The sequence below is a fragment of the Typopeltis vanoorti genome, chromosome 2, assembly GCF_054136105.1.
Source record: "Typopeltis vanoorti isolate ZY-2024b chromosome 2, IOZ_Tvanoo_1.0, whole genome shotgun sequence".
NCBI lineage: Eukaryota > Metazoa > Arthropoda > Arachnida > Uropygi > Thelyphonidae > Typopeltis > Typopeltis vanoorti.
The window spans coordinates 95,090,446-95,118,370 of NC_143550.1; the positions used below are offsets into that span (position 1 = coordinate 95,090,446).

General features: G+C 34.3%; 1 protein-coding gene across 2 annotated transcripts in view; it reads left to right on the forward strand.

Moving 5' to 3' along the window:
- Jwa (PRA1 family protein Jwa) overlaps window positions 1–27,925 on the forward strand; it is a 123,668-nt gene that overhangs the window by 33,864 nt on the left and 61,879 nt on the right. For both annotated transcript variants that reach the window (XR_016550265.1, XM_090412370.1), the window contains exon 3: window positions 5,738–5,809. Coding sequence is in view for 1 of the 2 variants with exons in the window: in XM_090412370.1 (XP_090268496.1) it covers window positions 5,738–5,809 (72 nt within the window). In the remaining variant the exon portion in view is untranslated. The remainder of the gene's footprint in view (window positions 1–5,737; window positions 5,810–27,925) is intronic.

The window sequence follows — 27,925 nt, forward strand, 5'->3', positions numbered from 1 at the left end:
TTTTGACCATCAGAATCACATACTGTGCACCATTTCTCTTACACATCTCACAGTTGTAGCTCACATATGTCATACTGTGACAATATGCACATAGTCTTGGAAACCTTTGCTATTCTTTTTTTTGCCTTGCTCAGCAACTCTTGTTCCTCAGCATCCAGTTGATCCTTTGAGTTATTTTGTCGATTTTTTCAGTATATCTCCTAAGCTTCAATCCCCTGTTTATCATCCTTCCCAAAGCCTCATCAATTTCTTGTAGTTTTTTTTTTTCATCATTGTAAGATACAGCATGTAATTTATTTTAGAAATTATGGACTTTACAACCCTGTTATAAATAACTATTTTAATTTCCTGACGTTTCGACCTTCATATTAAGGTCACCATCTGGAGTATACACAAATATACAAAAACAAGCTGAGTTACATTTCACACAGTATGCTAAAGAGACAATGATTTGATCAACGGCTATTCTATTGGCATGACCTCTAGTGAAAATATATATTAAAAAAAATAAAATAAATTAATTAATTAGAAACTACATCAAAGCTATATTCTATTTAAGATAACATCAGAGAAACATTTTTTCATATAGATAGTTTTCTTACAGTAACAATGATGTCCTAATTTCTACAGTCCTGTTTATAGTTAACTCTTAGGGAGAAAGGTTCTGTGGGTAGAATATGTGGCTTCCATATGCTTGTGTTTCTTATATAGGAGGGGGAATGACTTACCAACGCCTTGAGTGTTGACGCTAATTTCTTGGCTAGGTGATAATTCAGGCTGTCTATACCTTCAACTATTGGCCGGAGTGGCGTGTTTTGTTTGTGTATCTTTGGTAGACCATAAATTCTCGGAGAACGCGGGTAGTCTGGAAGTAATTTTTGGACTATATCTTTGGGCCATGTAGTTACTGATTTAACACACAATATTTTATAAACATAATCAAAGATGTTAGATTAGAAAAAGATGATTTATTAGTCAATTTTGACGTCTCTGCCCTCTTTACGAATGTCCCAATCAATGACACAATCCTTCTCTTACAGGACAAATTCCCTCCAGATATCATGGTGCTCTTTGTGCATGTATTACGTTCTGGTTATTTTGTGTGGCAAAATGCTTTCTACCTACAAAAAGAAGGCACAGCCATGGGGCTGACCATTATTTCCCCCCCCCCCATTGCTAACTTTTATATTTAATATTTTGAGCAACATGCTCTAGATTCCTCTCCTTTAAAACCCAAAGTCGGGCTTAGATATGTTGACGATGTTTACGCTATCTGGCCCCATGGCTGCCAGACATTAGACACATTCCTCAGCCACCTAAACAAACAACACAAATGCATACGGGTCACAGTTGAGATGGAACTGTACTCAAGGAAATAGATGAAGGTAGGGATTTAGGGGTGGTGGTAGACATAGAGTTTAAGTTTAGGGAACATATTGTTAAGTTAGCTTATAAGATTACTCGGCTATTGAATAATACAACAAGTAGAGATAAGGAAGTTGTTATTCTTCTTTATAAGGTCTTGATGAGTCTATATCTGGATTGCCATGATCAGATCTGGTCTCCTGGTTTTCTTGGGGATGAGGAAGTGGTGGAGAAGATTCAGAGGTGAGCAAACAAGATGGCGAGTGGTCCGTGTAACATTTCCTATGAGAACAAATTGAGGGCAAGTTGCAGAAGTTGGTCGATAGGCAAAAAAGAGGGGATGTGATAGAAACATTTAAGTTATTTAAAGGGTTTTATAGGATTGATGCAGAGGAAATATTTCAGCACTTGGCTAGAGGGGAAAGAACAAGAAGTCAAGAGGAAGTTGAATAAGTGTGTGGTTAGTAGGGGCATGAGGACTAGATTTTTTGCTTGAAGAGTTGTGCATGAATGGCTTTGTCCATTAATGAGTTCAAGGAGAGGTATGATAGATTGTATGGATAAGTTTGGGTCTTCCATAGTGAGTCTTCAGACTCCATGACTCCATGGAGGTGCCCATACAATCTTCATCATGCTTGTCAAGGATTTAGGCCTAGAGCCTGTTCTGGCCTTAGAAGCCATCATTGAATCTCTTAAGAGGATGTCCTGGTTTTCTTTTTCCTAACAGTGATAATAATAATAATCCTTTATTTGAGTGCATGCAAACAAAGTTTTGAGTATGAATTATCTTCATGACTAGGCTACTTGTATATTCAGAAGCTAATCATTTCACATTAATTGCCTTAGTATTCCATAATGCAAAGCACACATCCTTTCAGGTGTATATAATGTTATGTATTATGAAAAGGGTGACTACCCAGACCATTTTGACCCTTATTGGGTCTTATCAGTGACCGCAGAAGTCATATTTCCCATATTAATGTGAAATGACATTAATACAAATATACAAGTAGCCTAGCCATGAAGATACTTCACTTGCAAACTTTGTTTGCATATACTTGTTGAAGGATTAAATGAGAATATAATTTTTTGGTATCTTTAATTTAATTTATAAGCAAGTCAAAACACTTTCAAAACCCTCTATCCTTGTTGCATGCTGCATATGAATTCCCATTTGCAATAATTTACATAATAGATTTCTATACAGTATTGTATTGTTAAACTATGAATGAAAAGAAAAGTCAAAACCTTTACCTTCATTCAGATTTAACACAATTTATCAATTCTGGAGCCAGTATCAATATATCAAGAGAAAAATAATCAATTGTAAATTATCAGTTCCGTTAATATTTAAGAAAGTTTTATCTAATGCATCATATTGAAATTAAATAAGTGTTCTGTAAAATTTAAACTATGTGTAATCTATGTAAGTGCTATTACAATGTTGAGGGCAAAAGGCAATCCGATTATACAGCAATGGCCTGAAGTCATGCACCTAATAGAACACGCACACCTCCGAATAGAACACTAGGGGTGAGATTGGTGCTAGGTGTTCATAGGAGTGACATGCTGGGAGAAATCAGGATGACGTAGGCAAGAAACATAGGGCACACATTTTAAAAGATGCTGCGCCCCCAGCTCATGGCTTTTTTCTCGTTCCCTGTATTGGAGTCATCAGTGGAGAAGTCCATCATGAGGTCATCGCGTCATGGCTAGTGGCAGTGTCCATGGGCAGTTCTGGGCTATGGAATGACCTGACACAGTAAAGTTCCAGATGACGCTGAAGATCGTAGATCCATGCCCAGCCGATTGATGAGCGAGCGGGTAGCCAGAATTGCTTCCCCCGTCAGCGATGTGTCATGTTCGAATCTAACTGCTGTGTAGAAAAGCAGAGATAAATCTAGGGGGTTAATCAGGAAATTTGAAGAGCTGTAGGGATATGCATGAAGGCCTAGTGCATCCCCCAACTACTGGTAATGTAGATTCTTATTTGTTAATGTAAAAATTGCATAGGGGACATTGGTTTAGATATATATAAGTCTTCAACTCAGGACTGAACCCTCATTGAAAGAACTTTAATAGTTATGCTGATGAAACTTAGGAACTCTATACTCTAATTGAAATAGTAGTGAGAAGATAATTGTGAATAATTGAATTAATGGTGTGAAGATAATTGTGAATGTATTTAAATTATAGAAAGTATAGTATTTAATGGTGTCTTACATAGATGAGAGTTAGATTTTGTTGGAAGAAATGAATTGAAATTATTATCTAATATGTTACAGGAGATTTAGCAATCATAAGTGAAACTACTCTCTTCCCAATATTATCTAAAATTAATTTAATGTCAGAAAAAAATTGATTATAACATGTATTATGTCTATTCAGTGTATTAAATGTTAATTTCTTTTGAAATGAATATGAAGACTTGTCTGATTTCCTTTTTACTGGACCATTCATTAAAAGTTCGAACCTAAGCGAGAGATAAGATTGACAAACATAAATTAAGGGGCTACGACTGCGAGATAAATCCTAACAGTGAGATTGTTTAAGAATTACGAGACTGTGATTGGTTCCATGAATAAATATTCATCAAGTACATTTTAGGGTGGCGCAGTATAAATATAAATTTCTCTAAAATTAAGAAGGAACCAGTACCTGAAATGAAACGAAGGAATTGGCGCCAGTTAATGACATTTCCTTTATCTTCATAGCTCACGTGCACATCTTGTATAGCTTACCGGCCTAGACTGAAAGTTGAGACATGACTCACTGATGATAGTTTAAGAAATTACTAAAAAGGGGAAGTCAGAAAAGAAGATAATTATATATATATGAATACAAGTATTAAAAGTAAGTAAAACTAATAATAGAAATATAAGAAGATAAACCCCAGATATAACAGTATCAAATGCCTTTTTAAAGTTTAGCTGTATTGTGGATATTAATTTGCTTCATCCATTTCAACTGTTACTTATTATAAATCCATGTTGTCTCTCACAAAGCAATATATTCCCATTTCTGAAGACCAACAACATCCTTAACCAACTTTTCCATTTGCTTAATTATCACTCTGAAGGTTTTCATTAATATGCAATTTGCTACCTCTGTTTGGAACATCCTTCATGTAATACAATTATTTTGCATTCTTTCCACTCCCCTGAAATCCTGACAGAGTCGAGACTAGTTAGGGACAATGCCAGATCTCATGTACTTTCTTAAAATATTGGTCAGGCCATCTGTTGCTATTGCTATATTCATAGTGCTGAGATTTTGAAATATCTTAAACACTCACTGTTCATTTACTCTGTTCTTACGTGGACTTCTGTGACATCAGTTGCTGCATTATCTTTACTTGGGTGATACATATTTGCATAGGGATCACTCGGTAATTATACTATTTCTTCTTCTTCTATCACTTTCTAGTTAGGAAGTACTGTTTTATTATAAAATTAGTTTCATAGAATGTCATATCAAAGAATAATAGAGCATTTCATGCATGTGATATAAATATTATAGTTATAATGGTCATCGAGATAATTAAATTGACAGTGCCACAAATATAAATGCAAAAATATCCAGAACTCTGTGAATTGAATTCATTTATACAGTGCAGAGAGATTTTGGGGAGAGAGGATAATATCAACTGATCTAAAAATTTTTTTCATGAATAGTTTTAGATATTATGCCTATTCTAATACTCCAAAGCTAATTAAAGGTTAAAAACTTGATTGGATTTTGTTACTTAAATCTACTATCGTTTCTCCTAGCATATGTCTGTAATGTGCAGATTTGTTTACACAACATAAATAGGGAAATTAAATCACCAAAATTTGAAATTATGTTAGCTCATACATGATTTTTTGTCAGGTGAGCATGCTTTGTGTTACTGAGTAACACCAATGAACATGAAGATGTGATCCAACTGAACATATAGTGACTTGTAGCTCATGCCATTCTCTCGAGTTTGTATGCTCTTCTTGATAAGTGCTCGATACATGAGTAAGCATACAAGCATTATGCTTGCTCATGTAAGAATCCAATTAGTGAATGAGAAAGGAAAGCCTTAAGTATTGAGAAGTTTGAAATAATAAAATGTTTTATAAGAATGAGAGAATATGTTTTTAGTGTATTACAAGACTGTATAGGTTTTGCACATTCTTTCTGTAAACACTGTTATTTTTTATTGTTCAAAATTCTATAATGCAGTGATTTTGAGCAAAGCATATATCATGGTATAAGAGAAACAACAGTATTTCATAAAAATTTTAAAATTGCATTAAAAATATGAAAAGCTTAAACAGTTGTATGTGCTTTTTTTTTTTTTTCAAAAGAAAAAAAAATCTAATTGTCATCTAATTTTCTTCATTAGGTGTCCTATTTATATACTATACATTCAGTAATACTAAAATCTTTTTAATTGGAATCCTCGTGCCAGTTTTGGGTAAGTACTTTTTTTAATTTTTCCATTCTATTCTTTCATGTTATAAAATATGTTTCCCTACTACTTTTCCCTTATGATTTTGCTCATTATGATTTAATGAATCAAGTTGGAGGAATTTTCTCTGACAAGGGTTTTTAACTTTCTTATATGAGCATATTTTAAAATGGTCTCTTCCTAATCTAGAGTATTAGATGAATCTTATGCATAGCATAGTTAAACTAAATAACATTAGACAAATCTGAAATTTATTCATAGTTTACATAATTTCAATATTTAAATGTCTCCACTGATTCTATCAAATACTTAGTACTGAAATCCTCATTTGTGTTATGATATTTGCCTTTTCTGCCACTTAAGCATGGTACAGATGAGAGAGGTCTTAAAATGTATTAAAATATGCTCACCCATGGCAAGTAAATTTTGCCAAATAGCAAGTAGCTGCAGACTGGACAAAATAAAATAATTTTTTAATTGATAAAAAATAACTTTTTAAAATATTTTTTAACTTTAAAAACAGATACATCACCACTCATCAGTTTATAGAAATCCCGACTTATTGAGGAACATTAAAAAAATAATTGGGGTTCTTGGGTTGAGTACATTTTTTTTTTTTTTTTTTTTGCATAATTTTTCAAGCATTGCATATGTTAAAACATGTACTACATATGAACTGTAGATGTGTGTGTGTAAATATATATATATATATATATGTTAAAGATACCAAGCAATTTTAAACTTTAAACCTGGTTTTACTCCATTTCCCAAGTAAGCAAACAGACTAAAAGTCAAGTTTGCGCCTGCAATTGATGCAAGTCTAACTGATCCCACAGGTAGTGCAGGATCAGGGCAACTCGTGGCAAAGGTGGAACAAGCTCCGATCACTAATCTTAATATTTACCCTTAATGCCAAAACACATCTCCAAGAAGGGGATGTATGATGTTTTGTATTAAAGGCAAGGAACCACTACCCAGACCGGTTTCGACCTTTATTGAGGTCTTGTCAGTGGGAGCTAGGCTTTGAAATACCAAGATTTAGTAATGCAGAGCTTGTAAGTATTTCGCCAAAACAAGTTACCATAAGGTGTTTTAACCTTATTAAATAAAAATCTCTGGAGGAGATATAAATGTAGAAAGTATTTTTACCTTGGGTATAAATATGTTAAAGATACCAAGCAATTTTAAACTTTAAACCTGGTTTTACTCCATTTCCCAAGTAAGCAAACAGACTAAAAGTCAAGTTTGCGCTTGCAATTGATGCAAGTCTAACTGATCCCACAGGTAGTGCAGGATCAGGGCAACTCGTGGCAAAGGTGGAACAAGCTCCGATCACTAATCTTAATATTTACCCTTAATGCCAAAACACATCTCCAAGAAGGGGATGTATGATGTTTTGTATTAAAGGATTTTTATTTAATAAGGTTAAAACACCTTATGGTAACTTGTTTTGGCGAAATACTTACAAGCTCTGCATTACTAAATCTTGGTATTTCAAAGCCTAGCTCCCACTGACGAGACCTCAATAAAGGTCGAAACCGGTCTGGGTAGTGGTTCCTTGCCTTTAATACAAAACATCATACATCCCCTTCTTGGAGATGTGTTTTGGCATTAAGGGTAAATATTAAGATTAGTGATCGGAGCTTGTTCCACCTTTGCCACGAGTTGCCCTGATCCTGCACTACCTGTGGGATCAGTTAGACTTGCATCAATTGCAGGCGCAAACTTGACTTTTAGTCTGTTTGCTTACTTGGGAAATGGAGTAAAACCAGGTTTAAAGTTTAAAATTGCTTGGTATCTTTAACATATTTATACCCAAGGTAAAAATACTTTCTACATTTATATCTCCTCCAGAGATTTTTATTTAATAAGGTTAAAACACCTTATGGTAACTTGTTTTGGCGAAATACTTACAAGCTCTGCATTACTAAATCTTGGTATTTCAAAGCCTAGCTCCCACTGACGAGACCTCAATAAAGGTCGAAACCGGTCTGGGTAGTGGTTCCTTGCCTTTAATACAAAACATCATACATCCCCTTCTTGGAGATGTGTTTTGGCATTAAGGGTAAATATTAAGATTAGTGATCGGAGCTTGTTCCACCTTTGCCACGAGTTGCCCTGATCCTGCACTACCTGTGGGATCAGTTAGACTTGCATCAATTGCAGGCGCAAACTTGACTTTTAGTCTGTTTGCTTACTTGGGAAATGGAGTAAAACCAGGTTTAAAGTTTAAAATTGCTTGGTATCTTTAACATATTTATACCCAAGGTAAAAATACTTTCTACATATATATATATATATATATATATATATATATATATATAGAGAGAGAGAGAGAGAGAGAGAGAGAGAGATGTTTGTGTGTGTATGTGTATATATATAGCTAAATTATGTGTAAAAGTAGCTAAACAAAAGTCATGGGAAGAATTCAGTAAAAATATAGAAAATGGCAAAATGTTTTGGATGGTATCGAAAAGTTTATGAATGGAAGAAAGTACTACAAAAGAAATGAAAGATGATAAAGGTGACATGAAAACAGAAGATAAGGATATCCAAAATGTTTGGAATTACTTTGAAATACTGTTAATCAGAAACAAGCAATGACAAATTTGTAGTCGAAAATTTTCAAGAGGAATGCAAACAGGAGTACATAGGAATACTTGAGGTAGAAAAAGCCATCAAAAACTTAATGTGGAAAGGCAGCTACAGTAAATGACATTTGACCAGAAATGCTCAAATATGGAGGTATAAAAGTTTGTATATATCTCCATGCAGTGGCTATACTTCCATAACTCAGAGGACCTGGTAAGGTCGAATTCCAGATGATTGGAATAGAGCTCTCATAGTTCCCATCAAAAATAAAATAATAATAATAAAAAAAGGGAATAAAGCTGATTGTGAGAGTTGTAGAGGAATTTCTCTACTAAGTCTTTCAGGTAAGATTTATAAAAAGCATTCTTGAAAAGAAGCTGAGAAAAATTGTGGAAGAAAAACTTGGAGAAGAACAAACTGGGTTCAAGCCAAATAATGGTTCAAGATCAAATTCTTACTTTATGGCAAATTATTGAGAAATCATGTGAATATAACAAGGATCTGTAATTAAGTTTTATAGATCTGGAAAAGGCATATGACAAGTCATCCAAACAAAAGCCTTTTAAAAATGCTAAAATTATTATGTGGAGTAAATGGAATATTATACATAGTGATACATAGTCAATATTTAAGTTATAAGTCAGCAGAATTGAAAGATATATAAGAAGCTGGTTTGGTATAAAATCAGGGATAAGACAGGGATGCACATTATCTCCACCCTTATTCATCATATATATGGATCACGTTATGAAAGAAAGTGACATTAAACCTGATATTAAAATCAGAGATATCAAACTTAACTCTTTGCTTTATGCAAATGATGTTATACCTAATAAACACATCCATTGCAAGTCTCCATGATTCTCTAACTAAACTGAATTACAGCTGTAACATATTTCACATGAAAAGCAGCAATAAAAAGACCCAAAGTCTGAAAATAGGCAAGAATATAGAAAACTTCAGCCACATTCTTAATGGAGAACCTATAGAACAAGTAAAATATTTCAGCCATTTAGGCACAGTTTTTAGTGAAGGTGGCAAATTAAATTTGGAAATAGATAACATAATAAGCAAAATTGCTATGGTGGGGAGCCAGTTGAATAAATTCATATGGAATAAGAGAAATTAGTCTAAATTAAAGTTCCCAAGAAATCCTATTCTTACTTAATCCTTTGTTCAAATGTAAACAAAGTTTGCATGTGAAGTATCTTCTTGACTAAGCTGCTTGTATATAGAGGCAAATGACTTACATTAATTGCCTTAGTATCCTATTATGCAAGGTTCCATGAAAATTCATCAAAAACCATTTATCGAAAGACAGCATACGGAATGGCAATTTGTCAAATAAACAATTAATCGAACAATTTAACAAATGGCAATGTATCGAATAAACAATTCATCAAACAGTTCATCACAAATGCAGTTGATTGATAAACCAAATCACCAATAATTTTTCGCTGAATTATGAAAGAATTCATGAACAGATGAATGTTCTTGAAAACTATTGTTTTAAAGTGCTTGGTAAAATACCTAACATCACCCAAGATGTAAACAGCATATGTAGGTAGTCAATGAGATGTTATAATTATTTTGTTGTTTTGTACAACATTATTCTGTAAGCATACCTGATACTTCATTGTGTAGATAGTGATTTATATATAGACAAAAAAAGTTCATTCTACCTATTTTTTTCATAACAAGAATGATCAGATTGAAATCGAAACTGACAAATTTTAATATAGATCATAACTATAAAATTTCATTAAATTTCATCCAGCCAGAGCAGAATTATTAATATCATTTCGAAACTTCTTTACCAAAATGTCTAATAAAAGTGATCCTGTTGAATCTAATACTCGGCCACACAAAGTCCTTGTGCATTTTACAAATTCTGACATTTGTGCACATTCCACTAAGTAGTTTGCTTGCTCAGTCTTTATTGTTACTTTGGACCACCTGCTTCCTTCTCTTTTCAGTCCTGCTAATCTCTTGCCACTTCTGCAATTTTTTAATTTCGCACTTTGTCGTTACTAATGTTCATTTCGTTCTCTTTTTTCACGATCGCACATTCGGCAATAACATCATCGTCTATTGTATCTGTTCTACTAACAATTTATAGTTAGTACTGTATGCCCACATATGTGAGACCCTCCGACACTTGTGCGCATGTCAGAAGAAGGAGAATCCATTCCAATAATAAGGTAATCAATCTGTATTGTGGGATGAGTTGTTTATTATTACACGTAAAATTAACTTTTCTTTTATGAACATTGTAGTTTTTAAAGTGGTAGCTATTTTGCTTGTATGACACTTGGAAAAGTTTACATATAAAGCACACGATTTTGTGTGTTGGTGACCAATTTTTATATCCTTTATTTCTTTCTTCCCTTGAATATGAATTGATTATACTTGGCAATCTATCAATCCCTTTTCTATGAACTGTGGGCATACAATAGAGTGGACAGTTTCTATAGACACGGTTATTTTGCATTGTGTGTGTGTGTGTGGACCTGTTGAATGGTAGATCAGTTTCTATCAGATACTTGGAATTTGCATTCCAGAATACCTATTATATCAAATATTCATCTTCAGAGACACTGTTAAAAATAAGATATTCATGTTAAACATTTTGTTTTAATTTTGTCGAGCAGTATACTACTTACAGGCTTAAGGTGCCTTGCTGATAATTCCATCCAATACCAACACAGTTTGCCAGAAAATGAACAATGAAAAAATTAAAAAATTCAAAGTTATGAGGGTTGTAACTATTTAGTTGCATCAAAGCTTTGATAACAGTGGGTTGTCATTAAGCAATATCAGTAAAAGATATGTGTCTAACTCTGTTGAGTAGTTTTTCCAATGCCATACATCTGGGAAGGATGATGAGCTGAGTCTTCATGTACATATCTGCCATTGAAGTGCAGTTTGATATTCAGAACTAGCAAGATTGTGTCTGTAGAAGTCTGTCTTAAAAAGATAATTTTCCTAATTTTTTTTTCTTCTCCATAATAAATTTCATGTAGGGGAGGTGAAGATATTAATTACCAAATTTACAATAGGCCTTCTCCTCATGCAACTTCTTTTAAGAGAATAGTTCAAATTCTTATATTTCAGGCATATCAGACCATGTTGCCATGATTTTTAAAGTTTCAGTTGGTTCTATCTTTGTGACAAAGGCTGAATAAGCTGGACAAAACTACCATACCATTGAGAAAAGGATTGATTAATACCAAAACAGTATCTTCATGGGTTATTTCATATATCTGGATTGTATCCATAATGCTATTTTTAGAGTTGGTCTTATTCAAGGAAATGTCTCAAGACCTCTTATATTGCATCAGTTTGAATTGCCATTTCAATTCAAATCTTTAAATCTTTATGATTCAATGCATGAAATTATTGATAAAGAAAAGAAGATGCCTGAACTGTACCTTGTTTGGAATATGAAATATTAGTTTCTTAAAATAGTGTTCCTGGCAAGATCTATGCAAGTATACTTGAGAAACGGTTGAGAAGAATTGTAGAAGAAAAGCTTGGTGAAGAACAAGCTGGATTCAGGCCAAATAGAGGCTGTCAGGATCAGATCTTCCCTTTACGACAAATAGTCGAGAAAGCATGGGAATATAACAAAGATCTGTATTTAAGTTTTGTCGATTTGGAAAAGGCATATGACAAGGTGCCAAGAGAGAAGCTATTCAATACGCTGCAGTTATATGGTGTCAATGGGGCATTATATCAAGCAATACTTAGTCTTTATTTGAGTTGTGAGTCAGCAGTTAGAATTGAAGGAAGTACAGGGAGATGGTTTAATGTTAAATCTGGTGTGAGACAAGGATGTACATTATCCCCTCTGTTATTCATTATCTATATGGATCACATTATGAAGGAATGTGGTATTAAACCTGATATCAAAATTGGAGATGTTAATGTCAGCTCTTTGCTTTATGCGGATGATGTTATACTTCTAAATAAATCCGCTACAAGTCTGCAAGATTCTCTGACTAAATTGAATAGCTGTTGTAATAGATATGGTATGAAGGTCAGCAATAAAAAGACAAAGACAATGAAAATAGGCAGAATCATTGAAAATGTCAACTGTGTTGTGAATGGAGAACCTGTGGAACAAGTAAAACATTTCAGCTACTTAGGCACAATTTTTACTGAAGATGGTAAACTAAATATAGAAATAGACAACAGAATCAGCAAAGCTGGTATCGTGGGAAGTCAATTGAATAAATTCATATGGAATAAGAAAGAAATTAGTCAGAACACTAAATTAGCTGTATACAAGACTGTGTTCAAACCAATTTTAACTTATGGATCTGAGAGCTGGGTCAGAAGTAAAACACTTGACCAAAGACTAGAGACCGCAGATATGAGAGTCCTGAGAAAGATTAGAGGCGTGAACAGATGGCATCAATGGCAATATCATATTAAAAATGAGGATATTAGGAAAGAACTTGACATTGTCAGCATCCAGGAATGCGTTAGCAGAGCTAATCTCAGATGGTATGGTCACTTAAATAGAATGGGAGAGGAAAGATTAGCAAAACAATTCGTGTTCTCTGCCAGGTTGGCAGGAAAACGACCCAGAGGAAGACCAAGATATAGGTGGATTGATACGGTACAAAGTGCCTTAGACGATAGAAATATAAGATCTGATAATGTTGGAGTCTTGACAAGTAACAGACTGATTTGGAGGAAAATTGTAGATAGGAAGTTAGTAATGATGTAATTTTTTCATGTAGTACTGTCATATCCTGTACACCCCTTGAGGGTACATGGGAGGAATTTGATGATGATGATGATGTTTCTTAAAATAAATAGAGGATGCTTAAATCAAACAAATATGACATATGAAGGAAACAGGTGCAAAAAGCATCACTACTACTTCTTGCATTTTAGTGAAGTAACAGCAAACTAAAGTTTGCACTGTGAACTGAGAAGTTTTTTTGCGGAGTGTATGAATGACATGCATTGCTTGCAGCCACTTCATGTACTTATCTTAATTTTAATTGATAATTTGATCTTGCTAGAATGAAGCTTTTAGCTCTTTATTTTAAGTAATTTATATATGTATCTATGAAGAGTTCATTTATGAAAAATATAACTTCTGACATGAGATAATTGCTATGTAGGTTTCAGCCTGGTCTTTGAAAACTAAACAATTCAAAACAGCTGTCAGGCCAGTGTAACCTGATTGTGCTAATGAAAGGCAAATGTATAGACTTGTAGGCTGAGTTCGTCTTTTAAATAATGCAAACCAATGCACTCCTCATACTAGGTTATATTCTCTTTTATTCTTCAACCCATCCATCCCTTAAAACAGGTAGTCTCCTAATTAAGGATCACAGTGAATTAATGCAGTTGGCATGCTACTCCTCCTAAGGAGACAAGTATTTATGCTTGTAAAATCATGTTCACAGATTGTTTGCGTGCTTTGAAAACTAAACAATTCAAAACAGCTGTCAGGCCAGTGTAACCTGATTGTGCTAATGAAAGGCAAATGTATAGACTTGTAGGCTGAGTTCATGTCTTTTAAATAATGCAAACCAATGCACTCCTCATGCTAGGTTATATTCTATTTTATTCTTTATGGACAAAAAAACTCAAGTTTCTTCAGGAGGAAAAAACTTTTCATCTCTGAACGAGACCAGCTAACTCACCATTTGATTAAAAAAAGACCTGAAAGATCTGGTAAAGATTCCTCACATCATAGACTGGGTTTGAACTTGGGGTTTTTGGGCTTTGTCAAAAGTGACGAAGCTCATTGGTAGGAACCTTAAGCTATCAAAGTTTTAATCTCTTACCATAGGCCATTATATTTCTTACCACAGACTTTTATTTTTACAAATTAAATATGATTTTGTTTGTACATTTGAAAATGTTTATAAAAGAAGAATAAATATATTTCTCAGCCATATAAGTGAATGATACCTTGTACTAAAAAAAAAAAAAAAAAAAAAAAAAAAAAAAATTCATTGATTTATGTCATTTTTACAGCTGACTGATGAAAATACTATATATATCAGATCATCCTAAAAGTAATGTCATTTTTAGCATTAAGTTTTGAAAGGATATAAAAGATAAATCGCTTGTTAATTTATCAATTTCTATACAATTCAGGAGGTTTGGAGGCAAAGAAGTTGCATAGGCTCGATTTCAGTGCTCTAATATATCGTATTGTTTTTCATTAATGAAATGTTGCAAACTTCGAAATAAGTGTAATCTGAAGGTGCAAGATCAGTAGAATTACGGAGGATGTGGAAGCTTTTCCTAGCCGAGAGTCTCGATCTTGGTACAGGTGATTCTTGCACTATGAGGATGTGCATTATCATGATGAAAAAACAATACTCCCCCCCTTCAATTGACCAACACCTCTTTAAGTTTTTCATTCAATCAATCGAGTTCTTCACAGTATACTTCAGCTGTGATTGTTTGGTTTTGTGGCAAGAGTTCAAAGTAACACTAACCATATCCCACCAAACGCTTAACAAAACATTCTGAGGGTGAAGGTCTTGTTTTGGCTGAGGTTTAGCCTGTTCCCCCAAATGAACTCACTGCCTTTGGCGCTTGTGAAGTATTCACTTTTCACTGAATTCATTATCAGTGACCATCATTGCCATTAATGATGAATTCAGATCTTTTACTAAATCTTCAACAGTTGCATTGGCATTTCTTGCAATAGCAGCTTCCTGCACATCATTATCGAGAGAGAAAGACAGGGCACCCAGAGTGAGTGGAGTCTTTCAAGCTAAAGTTCCCTTGTTGAAATTTTTGGAACTATCACTGGCACTTTTACACATTCAAAACATTATTGCTGTATAATTCTTGCACATTTTTTTTTACATTGTTAGCAGCATTGTTGCCTTTTTTTTTTTTGAACTCACAAAGCATGATGTGCCTAATGTGCTCTTCAGTAACCTCCATAGTAATAAAGAATTATTTAAACAATAACTTTTGTATGATATTCTTGCAAGGTGGAATTACTTAGAATGAGGCCACCTCAACTTAGCAGTACTTATAAAGCTTTAATAATTCATGTTTAGACAAGCTGAGGCATGTTTGAACAAGTATAGTGTAAAAAACGACATTACTTTTGGAATGACCTGATGTATTGAGTTTCACCTTTATTTCTTTTTTTCACAATTTTCAATGTTGTTACATGCAGATATGCCTGTGACAAAATATGCAGTATTTTCACCAATCAATTTTTGTAAAACTGACATAAATCAGTAAATCATCATGATGTATCAGGACTCATTTTGTTTGATTTACAAACTGTCATTTGCTCATATTTAGTTAAGAAACATATTATTTAGTAAAATTGGTCATGAAGACCAATTTCTTCTCTATATATCAAGAAGGTCTTGCTGCCTTCTTGATAACTAAACCAGCCGAAGTATGTAATGAGAATTATACAAATGATGTCCAAGAGATTTCAAGTGATGATGACGTTCAGCTCATAAATAAAGAACATCTACGAAATGTTCGTTTTGAAGTGATGATGATTAAAATATGCACTTTATTTTATTTTGCCTAAAACATTTATGAGTTATGTGCAATGAAGTTCACATACAATTTGTATTTTTATGAGTTTATATTACATTTTTTGTTTTTGTTTTTTGTTTTGTATTTTGTTTTATGGTTTATATGTTCTCTTAACTTGCATTAATTACCTGAATTAAATAATTTTTTTTTTTTGTTGGATATGTTTATATAATTTAAAAAAAAAAAACAATTTCGGAACATAACCCTACTTTTTCTGTGTGATCTGAGTCTCGCATAATGCGATTTATATAACAAAGCATTTCTGTGGAACCTAACATAAGCATTATACAATGGTTTCCTGTGAAAGACTTAGGTGTTGATTATTCATAATAGTGCTTCATGGTATAAAGAATGCCAAGAGAGAAAAAATAAAATTTATTGAACTTAACTAATATAGCATCTTCAGAGCACAAATTTTTACTGATAACATGCAGGCACTAAACTAAATCATTATCAACAATTCAAACTGTAACTGCAACAGTCCTACATAGTGCCATCTATGGATCAGATAATCTAAAGTTAATTTGGAGTAGTCAAGCTATCTGGTTTCAGAATGACTGTCTTCTAGTCTTTAGCAAATTAATACAACTGCACTTGTTGAGGTTGAGGAAGTGCTTCATAGCAGATGCTGCTTTTAAAAATAGTCTCTAAGACCTATAGATACTTCTACGTAATACTGAAGGAGTAACCAGATGATAACAGATGTAATTTTTGTGTCAAGATGGATGTTAACTGATCTACCATTCGGTCTAAACTGCAATAACAAGGAACTTATACGCTGAAGGATTAGCAAGAGGATGATCAGTATCATCCTCTTGATGGATGATGGTAGCCAGCTGATTGAGTGGTTTAAATGTGATATGGAGATCATATTTCTAGAGATCTAACTATATTTTCTGATGTAACCTTAATATATGGGATGGGAATAGTTTTGCTGTGATCCTATATGTTGGTTGCAGGAGGGATGGAGGATGAAGGCAGTATTTTATCTGATTTATTTGATAAAATACCACATGCAAAACTCCTCCTGAAGTTCCATGATAAATGTGCACAAACTCACAAGAGTTTGTGATGTTTTGGAGGCTATTGAAAAAGCCATTCCTGTGAGATTTATTGTGAGCTGAGACTCAAGTTATGCAAACATGTCAAATGTCCAGTCAAATCGACTAAGCATTCCTTTAGCGTACATGCTGATATGCCATCTGTCCCTACAGCTGAATTATCCAGGTTATGCAACATAGCTTGAACTGCTTTTTCACACACTCTATCTCTTCATCCAATACCATGGTAGTGCTGTGTGCCGTGTTATATACATCTGGGTAATAGATCTTAAAGAGGTGAGCATTCGTTATCTGAACAATCTCATCAGCTTTTGACACAAGTACCATCTACATTCAGTAGTTATTCTTTAACATTTGCTCTTTCTTTTACTTGCAGCATAATGATAAAATTCTTTTGAAGTGCCTTTAGCCTGTGCTATGGTACTCTTACCTTCTCTGGCCTGTGCTTTATATATGTCATAACTCCTTTCACTCTATTAATCACAATATTCCTTTCAAATCTTATGGAACGCTTGCTTAACAAGCTTGTATATCTATTTCACTCCTATCCTATTTGTTCCTCAAAGATAAAACTTCACTTAAGCACCTTTTCAAAGCTTCCCATGCATTGCTGATATCTTTCATATTCAGCAACTGATACCATGAAACCAAAGATAATATTTTCCATAGTTTGTCATAATTTCTAGCTTCCAAGGTCACTATAAACAAATGGTGGCAAAACAGTGTCACATTGTTAACTGAGACCCTTTCTGACACTATGATTAAATCGAACACTCTTTGACCTCAAGTTCCTTCTTTCATATACTGCTTGAGCGAGATGTCCTGCAACAACTCATTAAATTCTTCTTCTTTTGAGTTTTCTCTACTGCCCAATCAATGTTCAGATAATTTCAGTCCCACATAATGATTACTCACTCACTTAGTAAACTGGTACTGCATTTGGAGAAACTTATGTGGTTGTTTTAACATTTTCAGTGCATTCGATCAGGTCTGGCAGAAAAAGTCTTTTCCAATTAACATCTTATGGTCTGTCTACAAGTCTTTTGTGACCAGTCCAATAGTTTCCTTTCTAGTCATTTCAGTGTATGTTATGGTTTCTTCTCTTCAGATTTCTTATTAATTAATCTGGCATATTCTAGGGCTATATTTCTCTCTCTCTCACCCCCCCCCCCCATACAATGACATTTTCTCACTGACCACAAATCAGATCCACAATATTGCTAATGACAATATACTCTGTTCCATGTTTTCATTCAACAAACAGTACAGTACTCTTATGATTCAAGATGTTCCACACTGTATAATACAGTGATTCACTGTATTATAGAGTGATTTCATTATCATTCTGTAATGCGGTGAGAATAATCTAGTGAACATCATTTTCTACCAAAATAAAGCCAGTGTTATTTTTTTGTAAGAAAGATCTGTTTACTCCCTCTTAATATTGATAATATTCAGATCTCCAGGCATAATCAAACTGCTCTTGGGATGCTTACATCTCTAGTCTTTCCTAGCACAAATTTCATCCGCAGCTTTATCAAACTTCAAAAAAATTGGTAGAGCCTTCGTAGTTCAGTCACTATAGACAAAGCCCTTTGGTCGGAAAGAACTGGGTTTGATTCCTGTCAGTGATGTAAGGAACCTTTATGTTGTCTCTTTCAACTAAAGGTGAGTGTGTCCCAGCAATATGCCGATCCCAAGCCTAAATAAAATTGGAGGGTTGGGGAAAGCAATGGTGAACTACCCTGTAAAAATCTCACCAGGAATACTTTGTGGACAATGCCAACAAAGTCATGTATGGTCGGAAATGACTGAAAGGGAAAACTAGGAAAAATTGATAGCCGCTTCTGTTCAAGACATTATTATTTCTCCTAAGATTAATCTCAAATCTGATACACTTACTATTCCAACTTAAAAGATGACCCCCTTTGTCACAGATTTCTTCCAGTCACTTTCTATTAAATGTTATATTTCTGCATTGTGCCTTTTTTATAGGTATTTTCAGGGGTCTTTTTCCATATGAAGGAAGATGAATGCTTGGATGACCAGAGAGAAGACGATGGTAAGACCTTGCTTACCACTATGCTGCAATTTTTTTATTAAGTTCATAATATGGAGCTAAACAAATATTCAATTGCCTCGTGAATTTTCCGGCTGCTCCATTGAGGGATCATTATCCGTAAAATAACTTCCTAACTTTCTTGCCAAGTCCAATCTTTTTGTAATTTCTTTAAACTGAATTCTTTAACGGATTCATCACAATCAGAATCTTTGGCAGTACTTTTCCCGCCATTTGGTTCGACGTCATCTATTAACTGTACCAGTTCCTCCTCATTTAAATCTATTTCCTAATCAATTAATTCACTAATTTCGATTTCAACCATATCGCAAAAGCCCTCTAAGTGGCCATTACTATAAAAATAAAATTTTTACATAAAAAAGCATTACATATTGTATGTAACTCACCAGAAAATAGTGCTCAGCTTTAGATTAACACACTTATGATTTTTAATGCACTTTCCTTACAGAAAATGAAGACAATGTTCAACAATAAACACTTTATACGATAAATAATTGACATACATGCATGCTAAAGGGTATTTCCCCTAATATAAATTCTCTACTTATAACCACATGCGTGATACAGGCAGAAGCAAATTTATCAAAGATAAAATTCGATTTTTAATATGCAGGGTGAAAAAATATGAAAAGATAAAGGGTTACTACAATTTGTAGACTTTTTTTTTTATCGAAACCGTGTTGTATAAGTACTGCGTTGAACAAGGGTTACTACAGTTTGTAAACCGCGTTGTATAAATAAGAGTTGTACGAGGGTTACATGTATATGATTTGTTGTTTTTGTTTCTCTCCTGATGCCAACCATTCTGAACTTTGATTTCCTTTCTTTAAATGTGGATTTTTTCCCGTCTGTCTTACCTAACAATGAGGTCATCTTCCTTGGAGGTTCTGATGTTCACACACACTCAGCTGGCTTTATTTTTTCAGCTGCACAGATCAAGCAGTTAGAGATGCTGAGATGATGGTTTCTCATAACTTGCCTGATAACCCCATCAAAACTCCAGATCTCTTTCTTGCTGATGACCCTGTTAAGTATACTGTGCATGATCCTCTGTAAACAATTTTTGATCTTATCTTATTTGTGTGTTCTTCCCTTTCCTCAACCATCCCTTAGGACTGGTTGAGCCTTCCTAATGAGGGATTATGTATTTTAATTTTATGAGTAGATTATGACTGTAAATTCGTGTATGTTCGTGGGCCGGTTTGCCTGTTCTGAGGGACAGAAAACCCGAGTTTTCGGTTGAAAAAACCCTCTACCTCTGTATGTGACCCACTAAAGGTGAATCGAAAGAACCCAGGTCTTTCCGACCAAAGGGCCTCGCCTATAACAACTGCGCTACGGAGGCTCATCAATTTTTGATGCAGTCTAGTGTTGATTTCTTCTCTCAAGGAGAAACAATCACATAACCTGCTGTTATCCACATATTGTCTGGTATTATAAGAATGCCTAATGGAATGATCATTGTGGCATGGGTACCTCATTTCCTTAGCTGGATTATTGTTTTCACACTTCTTTCTGATCCAAACATATGCACTAAATAATTCTTAATTCTTGTGGAAATCTTTATTCCCCATTCCAGTTGAAATTCTTGCCTTGAGTTTTCCAAGAAAAGTTTGACAGGACTGTGCAAAAGAAAAACTGGGCATATCACAAATGACTTATCAAAACCTCTACCTTCCTTTTTTGTTTATACCAAAGCCAGAAATAGCTGTCAGCAAACTATCAATGTATCCAAACTGATTTTGAAAGGGCTCATATCCTGAAACTTGCAAGCTATGTCCAAATGACTTTATGCATTCTGGTCTCTTGTCCAATCCTGTTTACCCATAGAGAATAACCATTCTAGATACCAAATATTCAGTGCCCCTTTGATTTTTCACAAGAAAGAGTTCAGATGAAACTTATCCAAACTGAATAACAAAAAGTTTCCTAGTTCTATGTCATTTCTTTATTTTTTCTCTGAAGATCTGTGCCCCAGAGTTGACTCATGAACCTTGATTTCCTTTTTAATTCTTTCTTTCCTGTTTCACTTGTATCTATCCTACAGCCTGAAAATTATATATTCAGTCTATTTCCAACAATCTTTGCCATTGAATTACCATCCAATTTCACTCACTTCAGTTCCTTTTTTAAATTTAAGTATTCATGCCTCTAATATTTCTCAGGACTCTCATATCTGCAGTCTCTAGTCTTTGGTCAAGTGTTTTACTTCTGACCCAGCTCTCAGATCCATAAGTTAAACTAGTTTGAACACTGTCTTGTATACAGCTAATTTATTGTTCCAACTAATTTCTCTCTTATTCCATATGAATTTATTCAATTGACTTCTTACCATACCAGCTTTGTTGATTCTGTTGTCTATTTCCATATTTAATTTACCATCCTCACTAAAAATCGTACCTAAGTAGCTGAAATGTTTTACTTGTTCCATAGGTTCTCCATTCACAACACAGTTGACTGACATTTTCAATGATTCTGCCTATTTTCATTGTCTTTGTCTTTTTATTGCTGACCTTCATAGCATATCTATTACAACAGTCATTCAATTTAGTCAGAGAATCTTGCAGACTTGTAGCAGATTTATTTAGAAGTATAACATTGTCCGCATAAAGCAAAGAGCTGACATTAACATCTCCAATTTTCATATCATGTTTAATACCACTGTCCTTCATAATGTGATCCACATAGATAATGAATACCAGAGGGGATAATGTACATCCTTGTCTCACACCAGATTTAACATTAAACCACCTTCCTGTACTTCCTTCAATTCTAACTGCTGACTTACAACTCAAATAAAAACTAAGTATTGCTTAATATAATGCCCCATTGACACCATATAACTGTAGCGTATTGAATAGCTTCTCTCTTGGCACCTTGTCATATGCCTTTTCCAAATCGACAAAACTTAAATACAGATCTTTGTTATATTCCCATGCTTTCTCAACTATTTGTCGTAAAGTGAAGACCTGATCCTGACAGCCTCTATTTGACCTGAATGCAGCTTGTTCTTCACCAAGCTTTTCTTCCACAATTCTTCTCAACTGTTTCTCAAGTATACTTGCATATATCTTACCAGGAACACTCAGTAGGGATACACCTCTGTAATTCTCACATTCAGTTTTATTTCCCTTTTTATATATGGGTACTAAGAGAGCTCTACTCCAATCATCGGGAATTTGTCCCTCTCTCCAGGCATTCTGAACTATGCAGTGCAGCCACTGTAAGACTTTTATACCACCATACTTCAGCATTTCTGGTCGAATATCATCTACTCCTGCTGCCTTTCCACATTTCAAACCTTTGATGGCTTTTTCTACTTCAAGTATGGATATGTATTCCTGACTGCATGCCCTGGTCAGTGTTTTTTATCACTGTGCTGTCATCACTGCTTATTTCATTTAGTAGTTTTTCAAAGTAATTACTCCATACTTCAAGGATATCTTTTATTCCAGTTTTCATGTCACCTTTATCATCTCTAACTCCTTTTACAGCACTCTTTCCTCCATTCCTAAGCTTCTTCAACAACCTCCAGAATATTTTGCCACCTTCTTGATATTTATTTTCTATGTTCTTGCCAAAGTCCTCACATGACTTTTGTTTAGCTAGTTTTACATACTGTTTAGCTTTCTTACATTTGTCTCTGAATTCTCTAAGAGCATAAGCTGACTTATTTGCCAGGAACTTTTGATATGCTTTCTTCTTTTCCTTCACTGCCTCTTTAACTTGCTGTGTCTAATATGGATTTCTGATTTTTCTATCCTTGCAGACAACCTCACCACAGGTTTCTCTGGCTGAATCAATCAGGGTTTTCTTTAAAGCTTGCCACTGAATCTCCAAAGTTTGGTTCCTGTTCTCAAACTATTTCATTCGTTCTTGAATAATGTTTGTGTATTTTAGTCTACAGTTTACAACTGAAAGCTGCTCAACTTTTATTCGCTTTAAAACTTTCTTACATGTCATTCTTTTCGATATGAAATTCAATTTTATCCTGCTCAAGACTAAATAGTGATCACTTCCAATTTCAAATCGTCTGTACACTCTGGTGTCCTGCACCAGGGAGAAAACATTACTATCAACGATAACATATTCAATGAGACTTTTCTTATTCCTTGCCTCTTCTCTCCATGTAAATTTGTGCACATTTTTATGTTGGAACATGGTGTTAGTAATAACCAGTCCATGTCCTGAGCAGAAATCCAACAGGTATTTGCCATTATTATTAGCTTTGGTCTTTTCTCCAAAATTTCCCAAAACATTTTTGTATGTCTGACAATCACTTCCTACTCTGCTATTTAGATCACCAACAAGGACCAACTTTTCCTTTTTCATTGTGTCAGTAGCTTTCTCTAGAGCCTCAAAAAACTCCTCCAATTCTACCTTAGTAGAGCCTTCTGTGGGACCATAGGCACAAATAAGTCTCATTGTCCAGTTCCCCATTCTGATATTTACCCAAATCACTCTACTTGACACTGCCTGCCATTCAAGGAGATGAGCCTCATATTTTGTGTTGAATACTATGGCTACTCCTTCTTTTCCTTGATTGTCATTTCCTGAATATAACATTTTGTATTTATTACTCAGAAAGATCTCGCCAGTTTTTATCTTTTTTGTTTCAGTCGCCCCTATTATGTCGATCTGGTACTTATCTCATTCCTCCGCTAGCTCCATTTCTCTGCCATTCAGGCTTCTTATGTTGATAGTACCGATCTTTAACTCTGGTGATGTTGAGTTGGGGTGTGTTTTCAGAGTTGTTTCAGTATCTGACGTTTCGCTGTTCGCCCTGGTTCCCTGGTGATCTCTTTCTCATTTGAGAAATCATGCACTATCAAGATTACCTTTCATTTGGTAAATCTTGATTAGTTTCTCTTTATTTCTAAGACACTTGATCAAAGACATAAATGCCTGTTAAGTAAGCACTCCCAATATGGTATGTTTTCTGACTTGCAATAGAGTTGTCGGCTTTCTTTCTGGTTGCACATTATGTGTGATATTAAATGGATCTTTATCTCACTCTTTGCTACTAGTGCTGATATTCCACAAGGCTTTTCTTTAACATATTTTTCCTTTTCTATATATCAACAATCTTCTCTATTTGACTGTTAATCCAGCACACAATTTCACTGACACGTTGCATTCCTCTTTCTCGTTTGAGAAATCGTGCACTAACCAGATTACCGTTCATTGGGTAAATCTTGATTAGTTTCTCTTTATTTCTAAGACACTTGATCAAAGACATAAATGCCTGTTAAGTAAGCATTCCCAATATGGTATGTTTTCTGACTTCTGCAATTGAGTTGTCAGCTTTCTCTTTCTGGATGCACATTATGTGTGATATTAGATGGATCTTTATCCTCACTCTTTGCTACTAGTGCTGATATTCCACAAGGCTTTTCTTTCACATATTTCACATATTTTTCCTTCTCTATATATCAACAATCTTCTCCATTTGACTGTTAATCCAGCACACAATTTCACTGACACATTGCATTCCTCTTTCTCGTTTGAGAAATCGTGCACTGTCCGTAACTTCTAAATTATCTTCTACAACTCTGAATTACATTCTTTCTTAAAATCATTCTTCAGGTTACTGATAACCTTGTTTCCCAACTGATAAATAAATATCAGTCGTATTTTATCATCACATTCCAGATATATACAGAGGGGTGTACAAGATATTATGATAGTACTATGTGAAAAGATTATATCATTACTAACTTCCTATTGAATATTATATTATTCGATAGGAAGTTATTATTGTCAGTATTATCACCAATATTATCAGATCTCATATTTCTGTCTTCTGAGGCACCTTTTGGGTACTCGTATACGAAAATATGACTTCTGCATTACTTCAACCTTAGTCTCATCTCTGGGTCTGGCTCCCAATGATGAGACCTCAGTAAAGGTCGAAACCGGTCTTGGTAGTGACCCCTCCCATAACGGACATGTGTAGTGCATAGCATTATACATGCCTGTAAGGATATGTGCTTTGCATTATGGGATATTAAGGCAAGTGATGAAGTCATAAGCTTCTTTATACGAGTTATCCAGTCCTGAAAATAGTTCAGGTGCAAACTTTGTTTGCTTACACTTTAATAAAGGATTAAACCAAGAATATAATTTCTTGGCATCTTTAATTTATAGACTAATTGTTGGTTGATATAATGATCTATTGACACTGTTGAACAGCTTTTCTCTTGGCACCTTGTCATTTGCCCTCTAGATCTACAAAACTTAAATACAGATCTGTTATATTTTCATGAGTTATCAACTATTTGTCTAGTAGTTGAGAAATCATCGGAATCAGGAATAGTTGAAATCTGATCCTGACAGTCTATTTGTCCTGATTCCAGCTTGTTCTTCTCCAAGTCTCCCTTCCTTAATTTTTCTTAGCCATTTCTCAGCTATACAGCAATCTCTTGATTAATGTGCCCCTGATTAGTGCATCATTTTTTTTCGATACCCAAATTCGATTAGTGTGCCTATCTTAAAAATAATGTTACAGATTTTAAAAATTTTTGATCTATACATTTTTTATGGCCAACTATTTTAAAAAATCACTCACCAGGATGAAATAATTTAGTTACCGTTTGAAACATTTTACAAAGTTATTTTTTAATGGCATACTACACTATTTCCTTGTACACTATGTTCCAAATTTACTGCCAAAATTTATGTCGTCTGCATTACATAGCATTTTGCTGATCATATCTTGTGCAATTGTTTTCTTTACTTTTTTATTTAAAATTATTTTCCTAACCTTTAATCATGAGTAAAAGAATTAGTGAGCAAAAAATAGAAGTGTAAAAATGATTCGAAAAGTAATCTAATTGGAAGAAAAACTTGAAATAATAAAGAAAAATGAACAAGGCGAGTCCAGAGCAAAGATATGGACAAGAACACAAAAATGGCTGAATCAACTGCTAAATACAAAGAGAAAGGTGAGGCTGCTTCAAGTTCATCATGCATGCACTTGAAATCAAAGTATCATAATGATTGAATTAGGGAGACTTCATTTTACATGGATCGAAGATTGTAACCAAAAACGGATTCCGCTAAACACTGGCCTTATTAAATCAAAAGTATTGTCTCTTTGTAACCTGGAAAGAAAGGACTATCAATGATGGAAAAGAAGAATTCCACGTTAGTTCTGGGTGATTTGAGCGTTTCAAAAAGAGAAATAGCCTACATAATGTTCTAACCATAGGCAAAGCTGCCAGTGCAGATAAGGAGATATCCAGAGATTTTGAAGAAAATTGTATAAGAAGGGGACTATTGTGATCAACAAATATTTGATGTTGATGAAACCGACCTTTTTTTTTTTTTGGAAGCAAATGCTTTTCAAGACTTTTCTAGGCAAATCAGAGAAATCTCAGCCTGGTTATAAAGTCGCAAACTGGAATGAAATTACTGCTAGTAATATGCGAGCTGTTTGGAAGCATTCTTTCACATTGTGCAAATGATTTTAGAGGCTTTTCAAATGAATCTGAGTTAATTAAATCTCATTCTGAGAAGTTGGGTGATTCTGACCTGCTAATTTTAGATGCACAGTGGGAATATCCTGAAGAATATGAAGAAAATTTAATCGCTGACAAGCCCAAAGAGGTTTCACAGAAACAATTTAAAAATAGTTTTCGTACAATCGAAGTTTTTAAGCAGCAGTACTTGGAGACTGGCCCTGGTGAAGAGAGAACCAGTAAAATTTGCAGAAGATGCAATAGGGCCATACTGTCAGTTATATGGAAAAAAAAGAAACAGAATGCCTGCCAAACTATGTTAGCTTAATTCTTTGTTAAGAAGCAGAATAATAAATTTATATTCTGAATATGTTTTATTGTCTTTCAGCTTCATGGTTTACCTTTAACTAGGCCCTGAGATATACCCTAATTCTTTTATATAAAAAAAATTAAGGGTTAAAAAAGTAATCTGAGGAACGAATTATACATTTTCCCATAGGTTATTATATTCGATTAGTGCATTTTTGATTAATGCACCTGTTTTAAAGAACGCATTAGGTGCGTTAATTGAGGGATTGCTGTACTTGCATGAATCTTATCAGGAACTCTCAGTAGGGGAAGTCTTCTGTAATTCTTGCATCAGTTTTACTTCCCTTTTTATAGATAGGTACTATGAGAGCTCTGCTCCAGTCATCTGGAATTCTATTCTTTGTCCAACCCTTCTGAATTATGCAGCGTGGCATAATTCAGAAGGGTTGGAAAACTATTATATTGAGGCATTTCTGGTTGAATATCATCTACTCCAGCTGCCTTTCCACATTTCAAGCTTTTGATAGCTTTTTCTACTTCAAGTATTGATACTATTCCTGATTGTACTCCTGTTGAATGTTTTCTACCACCATGCTGTCACTGCTTGTTTCATTTAGTAATCTTTCAAAGTAATTATTCCAGACTTCTGATTAATTTTACAGTACTCTTTTCTCCATTTCTCAGCTTTTTAATACCCTGCAGAATATATTTCTGCTTTTATAATATTTATTTTCTATGTTCTTAACAAAGTCTTTCCATGACTTGCTCAGCTACTTTTACACAGTGCTTCACTTTCTTACATTTTTCTCTGTACTCTGTGAGATCACAAGCTGACTTACTCATCAGGAACTTGATAAGCTTTCTTCTTTTCCTTGACTGTCTCTTTAATTTCTTGAGTCTACCATGGACAAATTTTTCTAGTCTTGCAGATTACCTCACCACGTGCCTCTTTATCTGAATCAGTTTTCTTCAGGGTTTGCCAGTGTATCTACAAGGCTGGTTCTTGTTTTCAAACTTTTATTTTTTCTTCAATAATGTTTGTGTATTTAGTCTACAGTCAACATCTGAA